Source organism: Candida albicans, chromosome 1, assembly GCF_000182965.3.
Source record: "Candida albicans SC5314 chromosome 1, complete sequence".
NCBI classification, from domain to species: Eukaryota; Fungi; Ascomycota; class Pichiomycetes; order Serinales; family Debaryomycetaceae; genus Candida; species Candida albicans.
Window position 1 is genome coordinate 2,639,126 of NC_032089.1, and position 11,685 is coordinate 2,650,810.

Genomic DNA, 11,685 nt, shown 5'->3' on the forward strand with positions numbered 1-11,685 from the left:
CTCTATAACTAATCATTGAAGCTGGTGTAAGCTATTCACTTTAAATTTTTTATTCCTAATTTTGATGTTTAATCCCAACTCTAATTTTTCATAGAATGCCTCTATTGCTTCTTTATTTCGGGTTTTTGTACATATACGATTATAACTAAGATTCAAAAGATATAATCTGCAAGGATCGTCATCCTCATGAATGATCTTGATATCATCAATTGAATTTTCAGCTAAATTTAACACGTATAAATGTTTAAGACTTCTCAGTAGATAAAAGGGGCCAGTTAGTGAATTGTTTGAAAGATCTAGTACTTTCATTTGTGGAGGGAGATTCAACTCTTCAGCTATTTTTTCAATGGAACAAACATTTAATCGTAAATCAACAAGTTGTAATTGCTTATTAAACATATCATTGAATAATGGCCAACTATTGGGAAGTTCATCTATTAAATTGAATCCCAAATTAAGATTCCTCAAACTATTTGGAGGAACCCATTGTTGAAGAGTATCAATTCGATTTGAATACAAATCTAGATCCTGCAAATTAACCAAATCTGTCCAATTCTTATTGACATCGTTATATGAGGTCAAATCTTGAATTGCATTCCCACTTAAAGCCAATTCAACCAATGAATTTGGAAATTTAAAATAAAACAATGTCAGTAAATAGCAATGAGTCAAATTCAATTTTTCTAAATTTTCTGGGAATTCCATATAATTTTTAATTGTTTGAGGTGGCAAAAGATTGCAACCAACCATTTGCAAATATTTCAAATTTTTTGGGAAAACAAAAAAATCGCCATTATTGTTGACCAACAATGTTTCAAATCTGTTGTAAGATAAATCTAAAATCTCTATGGAATCAGGTAGGTTTATTAAACATGCAATATTAGTTAATTTGCTTGATTTTAACCTTAATGTTTTCAAGTTTTTTGGCCATTCAGTGATAGCAGCTACCGAAGCATTCGTTAAATTGTTTGTGTCTAATAACAAGGTAGTCAAGTTTTGTGGCCATCCAAATTCAACATCACTTATTTTCGAAATTGGGTTTTCTGAGACGTCTAAAGTTGTTAAAGTGGAAGGCAAAGCCTTCAAACTAATCTCCGTGAGTCCATCATGAGTCAACATTAAAGTGGTTAGATTGATGCTACTAATTTGTGACTTGATATTTTCAAGTTGTGATACATTTGCCAAATTAAAGTATAACTCATTCAAGGAGGCAGGAACCTCGACAGTAGTAATATCAACTTTTGATTCCCACGACAAATCCAATGATTCAAGTTTACGAGGAAACTTTATTCCAGTCCAATTCACAATACCGTGTTTCAAAAATATAATATTATTCAAACTTGGATGATCAATTAATAAACTATTGTTCTGCAAAAACAGTATGCACTTGGTTAAAGAAACTGCCGAAAAATGGATCTTGGTCAAATTATTGAACTCTAGTAATAACTTGAGATCAGAAGGGGTGATTTCATTACTTTCCAATGCGATTTCAATAGATTCAACTTGAACTAACCAAGACTTAAAATTTGTAATTAATTCTTCCACAGCACTCCAATCACCACCACTCATGAGTAATACTTTTTTGGGAATAAATCGAGAAGAGTTTTCTTTGATAAAAGTACTAATCTGATAATATCCTTTAAACGTTGTTAACTTTGATTTTAAAGCTGATATATGATTCATATATGGTCGTTTAGTGGGAGATATCAAGAATTGGAGGTCATTATGGTTGTATAAAGTGCCAATCACAATATCTTGTACAATCGGGATTTTGATTAACCAGTCGATTACATATTCTAGGGGCAATTGTTCTGTTATTAGTAAAATTATATCATCTGGTAACTTGGGGAAATATTCCAATAGAAAATTGGTGGATTGGTCGAAATCAGTCATACTCTTGGTGTGAGATAGTGGGCCAAATTATTAGAGGTAAGAGCTACATTATTTAGCACAGTTATTTTTTTTTTTCTTTATACGTGTTTTGTTATTTTTGCGGAAACTCAATTAGTAATCAATCGTTATTGATTCTTGCAATTAATAATTACAACAATATTTTGTACTTTGGAGAGTGGTAAATTGAATAAATCCAACTATTTGGACAAGAAGATAATGATTAAGCTGTTGCTCTGTTTATTGGAGCTTTGAGTTGTTTTTTTTTACTCTTTTTTGGGTATGATTTTGGTTGTAAAAAAGTTCAACTCTTTGCTAACTGAATATATTGTTAATTACAATAATAATCACTTACAAAATAAAATTAACTCCCTGCTTTACAATTAGAATAACTATAGCAGCACTATGCCTTGCAAACCCAACTCTAATGTTTTATTAGAATAATTAGATTTCGGATTGATAATTAAGCTAGGCCAATAGGTATCACAATCTTAATAATCACGGTAGTAACCGAAAAAAATAAATCGAACCGAACCGAGAAACAAGGAAAAGATCTTCAATGGGGCGCGTTCTAACATTAAAAAGATTGTTATGAATAAAACGTGAAGTTGTACTCAAAGCAAAAAAAGATCAATTTACTATTATGATTAATTTTTTCTTGTCCACAGACTTTAGTCTCCAAATCCTTTTCCCACGGAAATTTATTTCTGCATAATTAAATATATATATTTTCTTTTCAATTCCATCTTCTTTCATTTTATTATTTCTTTTATTGATTTTTCAATCACTTCACAATGTCTTCCTCTTCTTCTACCCCTCAAGCAACTGGTTTGCAAATGAGTGATAGTATCAAATCTTCCACAGATAGATTGTTGTACCGCAAAAATGATATTGTCAGTGCTAAGTTAAGCTCGGATAATGGTATTTATTTATCCGGACAACCTTTACAACATCAACCAAAACATGAAGAATCGATTTTGGATACTTTAAGTGCATGTTATAAAACCCCTGACACAACAGAATCAGATTTCATTCCATTTAAGAATATATTGAACGTAGAATCGATTGCAGGTAGTGTCGACGAAGCAGATGAAGTTGGCAACTCCAATTTATTAGAGATAACCTATGCTTTACCATTCCTGGATTTGAATCACGACTTGAAGATTGATAAAATAAAAGTTGATATAGAAAGTGGCCCGGAAATACCCCCTTCCCTTGCTCAATTTATTTTAACAGAATCATATGGGAAAAGTATAATTCGGCCCTCTATTTTGGTATTGATAAACCCGCATGGCGGCCAAGGACACGCCAAAACTATTTACAAAAATAAAATCTTACCAATATTACAAGCGGCTCGTGCTAATGTTACGTATTTTGAAACTAAATATCATGGACACGCCACTGAGATTGCGCGTGAGCTAGATGTCAATGATTATGATATAATTGTTTGTTGTTCTGGCGATGGGATACCTCATGAAGTTATCAATGGCTTCTATCTTCGTCCAGATAAAGGTTTACTGGCATTCAACAAAATTGCAGTTACTCAATTACCTTGTGGGTCAGGGAACGCGTTGAGTTTGAGTACACATGGTAGTAAAAATGCTTCAGTTGCAACTCTTTATATGTTGAAAGCTCATAAGACAAAATTGGATTTGATGGCTATTACCCAAGGTACAGGAAGTGAAAAGATAACGAAATTGTCATTTTTAAGTCAGTGCTACGGTATTATTGCTGATTCTGATATTGGAACAGAACATTTACGTTGGTTGGGTCCTATACGGTTTGAACTTGGAGTGATACAAAAAGTGTTCTCGGGGGCAAAATATCCTTGTGACCTATTTGTGAAATACAAGTACGATAATAATTCAGAGATTTTGAATCATGTAAATGATTACTTGAGTAATAATGATACTGAAAACGAGTTACCCATTGTCACTGAAGAGAACTTGCAAATAACGAGCCCTGATTTAGATCAACCTGTCCCCAATGATTGGAGACATATTCCTCAAGAAATTTCTCATAATTTGAACATCTTGTATGTTGGCAAAATGCCATTCGTGTCTGCAGATACTCAGTTTTTCCCTGCTGCTCTACCGAACGATGGTTCAATGGACATGATTGTCACCGATTCCAATAACTCAGTGTGGAAATTGACATCGATATTATTGGCAGTTGAAAGTGGGAAACATATTGATGATGAAAAAGTGCACCATACAAAAGTTTTGAGTTATCGTTTGATACCAAACATTAAAGATGATAGCAAACACTACATATCTATTGATGGCGAAGATTTCCCTTTTGAACCTTTTCAAGTGGAGATTTTGCCAGGTGTGTTGACAGGATTACTACAGGATGGGAACTTTGTAGAAACATCATTTACCAAATAGAACTAGAAATCCTAATATATAACATGTATACATGGCTATGGCGTCTTTAATTAATTGATGATACTTTGTAGATATTAGTTTTAATTTTTGATTTATTATTTTCTGCTACTAATTAGTTACATACTTGTACATTATTTTACAATTCTACTAGGTCTACTACTCATAACCACCTCCTCGTTGATAAGTTCCATCAAGAGATCAAATACATCCAGTAGTTTTTTAATAAAAATAAGATCATCTTGTTTCAATAATTTTCTCTGATAAAATTCCTTGATCAAAGCTCTAAAAAAAGCCAAGTTTTCTGCAGGCAAATATTGCAATTTCTCCATACTGGTCCAAATACGCATCAACAATGAATGCATACTATTATGATAAATTTCATTGGAATCTTTAGTTTGTTTAAGAACATTTAGTAATGAAAGATATCTATTTTCATAAACTTTATCAAGATAGCAATTAGCAGAACTATCGGTAAATAACCAATCATATAAGGAATCATAAGTTGTTGTCAGAACTCCCTTTAAAGTTTCCATAGTGGACGCATCTTTGGCTAACAATTTTTCATTAATATCTTTTACCAATTTCAATTCTACCAATAAGGAATCAATGGTTTTCCCAGTTTCCAGTTCTAAAGATTTTAATTTACTGGCATATTTAGATCTACTGGATGTCAATTGAGAAGATAATTTGTCAATTTTATTTTCCTTCTCCTTGGTAAGTTTTTTCAAAGTTGTATTTTTTGTTTCTAATGATTTGTTTCCATTAGTCAACTCATTAACTTTGGTTTCAAGTTTTTGTAACTCAGCTATATTCTGTAATAATTTAAGGTTTTCCAGCCTTTGTTTTTCTTCTCCTTCTTTAACTTGAAACACTTCTTTATTCAAAGCAAGAATTCGACTTTGTAATTCTTTCGTTTTTGCTGCACTTTCAATTTCATGATTACCAAGTTCCCGATCCAACATTGTGACAGTTTTATATATATCATGGTTTTGTCTTTTAATTTCTTTATTTTCATTGGCAATATGTTCCGCATCAGCTTTTTGGTTGTTCACAGCAATTATCAATGTTTCATTATCATTTTTCAATTGAGTATTGGTTTTAAGTTCCAGAGAATATTTCAACTGTAAAGCTTTAATACCACTTATAATAACACAAACAACTTCTTGTTCTGAGATATGTGCATCTGGATTTATTTTCAAACATTCACATATTGAACGCAAACCATTTTGAATTGTTGATTTGAAAACTTCTACTTGGTTGCAAAAAACGTTGCCATCGCGGAATGAATCGTTGCCCTTACTTTGATCAATAAAACGTACGACATTGATTGATTTAGCAGAAGTAATGGTTCCTGAATATATGTTACTAGATGCAAAAGTGTCCAGTATACTTAGGTTAGCTCTTCTTTCCATCTTGTCAACAATCTCTGGTCGCAACTCAGTGATGTTCTTTTTCAATTTTGGAATTCTATCAATTGTTTCTTCCATGGTGGTAATTGCACAATATTGATGATTAAATAGTTGAATACAGAATATAAAATTTTTGGGGAATTAGTGGTTTATTTGTATGAAAGGTTGAAAGTGTTCGAGGAATAGAAATTTCACAAACAATAAGGAAAGATCAGTAGCAACAGCCCAAACAAAAAAAAAAAGATACAATAGGAGATAGTTAATCGTAAAACACAAACACAATTGATACATTTGTGTTACGCATAACAAAATTTCTTTAGAAAAATCAATGAATAAATGAATAAATAAATAAATAATTACTAAATATACTTGTATAAAACTAAATAACTAACAGACCACTAAGTGACACCACATAGGATTAGGAAGAAACAAATAACCAACACTCAGGCAACATAAAATAACCAGACACACCAATAGAAAACAAATCCCTTAATACACAGATCCAATCATTTCGTTGATTCACTTTTATTTTCTGGTTTCTTTGTCAACCCTGACCCTTCCTTTTGTAATTTCAAAATCGTTTCCTCATCTAGTTTATCAAAAGTATAACCACCTTTACCATCGAATTTCAATAAATATTTATGGAAATGCCATAACGCAGTTCTATGAGCAACAGACAAAACAGTGATTCCCAATTCCTGGGCATGCTTATACATGAACTGTTCCATATCAGGAGAGACGGCAGAAGTACACTCATCCAACACAGCAAATTTGGGTTTATGGTAATACAATCTGGCCATAGCTAATCTTTGTTGAGCCCCAATTGACAATTCTTCACCCCAGTTCTTATCAGAATCTAATTGATCAAAATAGTGATCCAATTTCAAAACTTGCAAAATTTGTTTCAATTCGTTATCAGTTTTCTTTTGTTGATCGAGTGCATGGGGATAAATGATTTGTTCTCTCAAAGTACCTTCAACAAGATATGCTCTTTGTGGCAAGTAGAACATATTATCAGTATGTGGAATAGTAATCACACCTTTTTTGACTGGCCATAATCCTCCAAGCATTCTAAATAATGAAGATTTTCCGGATCCGTTTGGTCCAGCAATCAATAAATGATCACCCGATTTGATGGAAAAGTCCAAACTTTCAATTAACGTTACATCAGCTGGAGTCATTAATTTCACCTTATCAAAAGTAATTTCATTGTTGTTATATTTTACATTAGCGGTGATTGTTTTCTTTTTGCGATCAACATCATCTAATGTATCTAAGAAATCGGAAACTCTGCTAGCATGTCCAACTATTTGAAGCAAGTAACGTCTGGAATATATCAAACGATCTAAGGAATCAGATGCACTTAACAATAACCTTCTATTTGTAATGAAATTTCCTGCAGCATTTTTATCATCTGATTCTCCAAAATATTTCCCAATGAAAATTGGAGCAGAACATAAAACTAACCCTGCAGCACCCCAAAAGTATTTTACAATGAAAGTTTGGGCAATTTCATGAATGGCTTTTTTCCAGTATTCACCTTTAGAAAATCGTTCTAAGGTGTAGTAACAATAATCAATGTAATCTAGTTCTCTGTAATGACCTCTCAAAAATGCAATTTCCTCATTATTGGAAACAATTTTGGAATGTGCTGAACGTAATTGACCTTCTAGATTGGCTCTTTCGGCTGCTAATTTGGCAAATGGGGGTGAAAAGAAACGAATAATCATAGTTGAGAAATGAGCCAACAATCCCAATGCCAAAGTTCCTTCTCCATTACCAACACCACTTTTACTCAATTGTCTAGCACATAATATCAAATCCAAAGTTGGTTTCAATAATTGTCCTGGTAGACTAGCTAATGCATAACTCAAACGTGAAACATCAGTGGTGATTCTTTGGTTTGGATCCTTAATTTTATTTCCAGATAAATGCATCAAAGAATAATAATTTGCATCTAAACTATCAGGTAAATACTCTTCCATAATATTTTTGTTCAAGTTAGTTCTGATGGTCTTGCTTAAATTTTGTTTGGTCCAGTTTAACAATGCATTGGTAAAGGCAGCAGGAATACCAAGAAGCATCCAATAAGCCAAATACCTTCCAAATAATTTTAATCTTTTCGATACAAGAGCACCAACTAACTGACCATCTAATGTTGCCACTTTAATAGTTAACAATGCTCTTACAACCAATAAAACTAAATTGGCAAGTAAATAAAATATAGATTTGTCAAGAAATGAAGGTAAAATAGCCCTTGCCAATCTATTGAACGACTCCTTTGACAACTTATGTGATTTCTTTTTCAACTCTTTTTCATCTTGACTATCTTCTTTGTTTGGTGGTCTTGAAGATGATGATGTTTTGCCTGTGTTTGTTGCACCTGCAAAAGCAGCAGTTAACAATATTATATAGGAAGTGTTCAATAGCAACGATCTATTGGACTTGTATACCTTCAACAATGATAGTGCCAACGAGTTCTTTTGTAGTTTTGAGTTCTCTATTGACATGGTTTTTAGGTTATGGGGTATATTGTTGATTAATTCTTCATACAAAAAGAGTGTTATAAATAATCCTCTCTTAGTTTTTTTTTGCTTTATTTTGTTAAAACTGTGATTTCGTTGAAAACTGGAAAGAAAGTGGGGAAGGGAAAAGAAAGAGATAAAGAGTGAGTGAGAGAGCCACGCACAAGGAAAAAAAAAAATCTGGACTGTTAAGGAAAAGGTCGTGTATTACGTTACAAGCCGAGTTCATAGCAAAGGTGAATAATGTGATGATGTTGTATTCTAAAGCCTACACTAGTTGGAATCAAATAATAAAGCCAAGTTGGGCCCTCATTTATAAGCAGACACTCAACTGAAACACTTTAAAAAGCACGATTGATACATCTCGTTGTATTCATTAAAACAATTTATAATAGATCAACTATTGAGAGTATCTTCAAACATCTGTTTATCTTTTTCTATAATACCCTCTAATTCACTCATTCGTTTAAAATAAGCAGCATTTGCCAATTCCTCTGTATTGGTCACTTCGTATTTCTTTAGTAGATTTTTGTATAATTCAACAAGTTGAACAGTGGTTTGAAGTTTGATGGTACTATCTTTGTTATTTATCGTGGCACTATTTAAATGATTGATCTTATGTTGTTTCCATTGAATAATAATATTTTGTATTTTGTTTTCATTCAATGAAGTTAATTTGTCAACATTGTTTATATTATCGGAATGTAGTAGTTGAGCTAATAATAGTATTTGTCTTGCAGAATAAATGCCAGGATTGGTAGTACTAGCACTTGCCATATTCAGTTCTATTAATTCCAATGATACAGCAGATATATGCTAATGTCTATCTAATGAATAATGATAAGATGAATACAATAATGAACTAGTTTTCTTTTTTTCATATTCCACCAAAAAGATGCGCGCGTTGTGTGTGGGTCTAGTTGATGGTCTGTTTTGTTCCTGGAGAGAGGGAAGGAAAAACGCACATTCCAAATCTGTAACGATTTTTGATTTTAGATATTTATGCAATTTCATTTCATTTCTCATACTCGAAAAATCACCACTAACAACTTAAAGCTATTCTAACTATATTTACTTGCTAACGGAAGAAGTCTTTGCTTCTTGAATATACATTTCAGGATATCCTTGCCCCCCCCCAAAAGAATACATCAAATCTTTTATACATTTGGCCCCACGTACACTGCGAACTATAGGAATCTACTAAATCATGAATCATGACAACATAGCACTATTTGAAAGTGAATTTTCACAAATACACCTTAATCATCGTAACAATCTTGACAAAAAAATCTCACCAACTCGAAGGAAAAAAGTGTTATATCCACCACATCTATACCCGGCGAGACTTGACGCTGGTAGACAAATATCAAAAGAGTTATCACCTGCTTCCGTGGCTAATTTGAATTCAAACAAATATGACATGTCGAGGACTCCAGTTACGCCAAAGAGAACAACAAGTGCAACTAATAGCGACACTCAAAACAAACTAACCAACTTGCAGAGCTCCAAAAATCCATTCCGGTCAGACAGAACAGTGAGTTATCCAGTTCCAGATAAAATATCTAAAAAATCAGATGGCCAGTTTTCATTTATGAGAGAGACATCATCATCATTACAAAAGAAACAAGTATTGACTCCTGTTAACGAAAGGCGTACCACCAGTGGTAGATCGTCATCCGTTGGTCTGTCCTCAACGAAGAAACGCTTAGAGTATTCTAGACAATTATCACAAAGATCCAAGAGACACATCTCCAACAGTCTAATCAATAAATCAAACCACGACTTTAGTGATTTTGAGAATTCACACACAGGCAAGTACCGACTGAGTCTGGAATCATCACCCGAAGAATATTACCAACTAAACACTGATGATATCGTCATTGATGAGTCACCTTCCAAACCAAGAAGACGCATGACCCAACCTCTACCAAAGACCGATAACGTATTTGATAGATTGTATCCTAAATCATTAAAGCATCCGACTGCAAAACTGCCAACAACAAAACCGAACAAAGAAACACAAACCCTGAAATCTATTCCTCGACTGAAAATAGAGTCTATATCACAGTTGCACCAATCTTTATACATAAAAAACCCTCAACTATTCCGTGACGATACATTGGAAGAACAACTTCAAGCACCTCACGATATCCAGGAATCTGATTTAGATGGTCTCAGTATGTACGAAAAAGGTGAACTTGCAAGGAAAAAAGAGATTTATTACATATCAAAACGGCCACTTCGGCAAATAGCAGTGAATTCACAGGAAAACAATTTTGGATTTGATGATAATAAAGGTAATTATATTATCATTCCAGAAGATCATATCAATTATCGATACGAAATTATATCTGTTCTTGGAACAGGGTCGTTTGGGAATGTTGTTATGGCAAACGACCATAAAACAAACAGACTAGTAGCAGTCAAAATAATAAACAATCACATAAATTGGTCATTACAACAATCTATCAACGAAATCAAACTACTCAAAAACTTACAGGACAGACAAAAGACTTTACAGAATTCAAACATAATATCTATTTTAGATAATTTCAATTTTCGAAGTCATATGTGTATTATTACAGAACTATTATCAACGAACTTGTATTCAATGTTGGAGTTGACAAATTTCCAAGGGTTTGGTTATGATTTACTTCGGTATATAACGAAACAAATACTTACAGGATTGCAATTCATACATGATGCTAACATTATTCATTGTGATATTAAGCCAGAAAATATCATGATCAAACTTCCACCATCTCCTAACCATAATTGGTTTCAAATTAAAATAATCGATTTTGGATCTTCGTGTTTTGTCAATGAAACCAGTTTCACGTATATTCAATCAAGATACTATCGAGCCCCTGAAGTACTACTTGGTACAAGTTACGACCAAAAAATAGACATATGGTCATTAGGATGTCTTGTCGTTGAATTGTTTACTGGTGTACCGTTATTACCTGGGAAAAATGAATATGATCAACTTGGACTAATAGTGGAGTTATTCGGAGTTCCAAAGCCACAAACAATACTAAAATTGAGGAATAAATTAACGAAAAAGACGAATCAAGTACTGATTGCTTCAAACGATACAGTTGTTCCCTTGCCATCTATACTGGATAAAAATTTGAAAAGAACTTTGATTTATAAAATATTTGACCATAATGGGAAAATAAATCTTACAGCTTTATCGCAATATTATAACGATTCTAATGCCGCATCAGTTAACAAATTGTTTAAAATCGGTTCGAAAACTTTAGAGGGTCAAATTGGTCTTCATAGGTTTAATTTGAAACCTGAAGAGAAGGAAAGATTTTTAGAATTTTTATTGTATATATTTGTGTGGGATCCCAGTGAAAGAAGAAACACACACGATCTATTAAATACGTCTTTTTTAGAGTAGCAAGAAACAGCAAATTTCCCTTTTTTTTCTTCCCCAATTCGTCTATACGCTGTATGAAAATTTATAAT

At 32.9% G+C, this 11,685-nt stretch overlaps 6 protein-coding genes across 6 annotated transcripts; 2 read left to right on the forward strand and 4 right to left on the reverse strand. All coding sequences in view use genetic code 12, as the record gives it.

The window, feature by feature from the left end:
- Positions 1-12: 12 nt before the first annotated feature.
- CAALFM_C112070CA (uncharacterized protein) lies at positions 13-1,893 on the reverse strand (the record flags this gene model as incomplete). Its single annotated transcript, XM_711234.2, has 1 exon — positions 13-1,893. One exon carries the CDS (start codon positions 1,891-1,893, stop codon positions 13-15), a length of 1,881 nt encoding a protein of 626 aa, XP_716327.2.
- Positions 1,894-2,684: 791 nt separating this feature from the next.
- On the forward strand, positions 2,685-4,277 carry LCB4 (sphinganine kinase; the record flags this gene model as incomplete). The annotated part of the gene is made up of 1 exon (XM_711233.1): positions 2,685-4,277. The coding sequence occupies one exon, from the start codon at positions 2,685-2,687 to the stop codon at positions 4,275-4,277; it is 1,593 nt and encodes a 530-aa protein (XP_716326.1).
- A 131-nt stretch (positions 4,278-4,408) lies between these two features.
- On the reverse strand, positions 4,409-5,764 carry CAALFM_C112090CA (uncharacterized protein; the record flags this gene model as incomplete). Its single annotated transcript, XM_711232.1, has 1 exon — positions 4,409-5,764. The coding sequence occupies one exon, from the start codon at positions 5,762-5,764 to the stop codon at positions 4,409-4,411; it is 1,356 nt and encodes a 451-aa protein (XP_716325.1).
- Positions 5,765-6,192: 428 nt separating this feature from the next.
- Positions 6,193-8,196, reverse strand: PXA2 (ATP-binding cassette long-chain fatty acid transporter; the record flags this gene model as incomplete). Its single annotated transcript, XM_711231.2, has 1 exon — positions 6,193-8,196. The coding sequence occupies one exon, from the start codon at positions 8,194-8,196 to the stop codon at positions 6,193-6,195; it is 2,004 nt and encodes a 667-aa protein (XP_716324.2).
- Positions 8,197-8,607: 411 nt separating this feature from the next.
- Positions 8,608-8,988, reverse strand: CAALFM_C112110CA (uncharacterized protein; the record flags this gene model as incomplete). The annotated part of the gene is made up of 1 exon (XM_711230.1): positions 8,608-8,988. The coding sequence occupies one exon, from the start codon at positions 8,986-8,988 to the stop codon at positions 8,608-8,610; it is 381 nt and encodes a 126-aa protein (XP_716323.1).
- Positions 8,989-9,418: 430 nt separating this feature from the next.
- CAALFM_C112120WA (uncharacterized protein) lies at positions 9,419-11,617 on the forward strand (the record flags this gene model as incomplete). The annotated part of the gene is made up of 1 exon (XM_711229.1): positions 9,419-11,617. One exon carries the CDS (start codon positions 9,419-9,421, stop codon positions 11,615-11,617), a length of 2,199 nt encoding a protein of 732 aa, XP_716322.1.
- Positions 11,618-11,685: the final 68 nt, after the last annotated feature.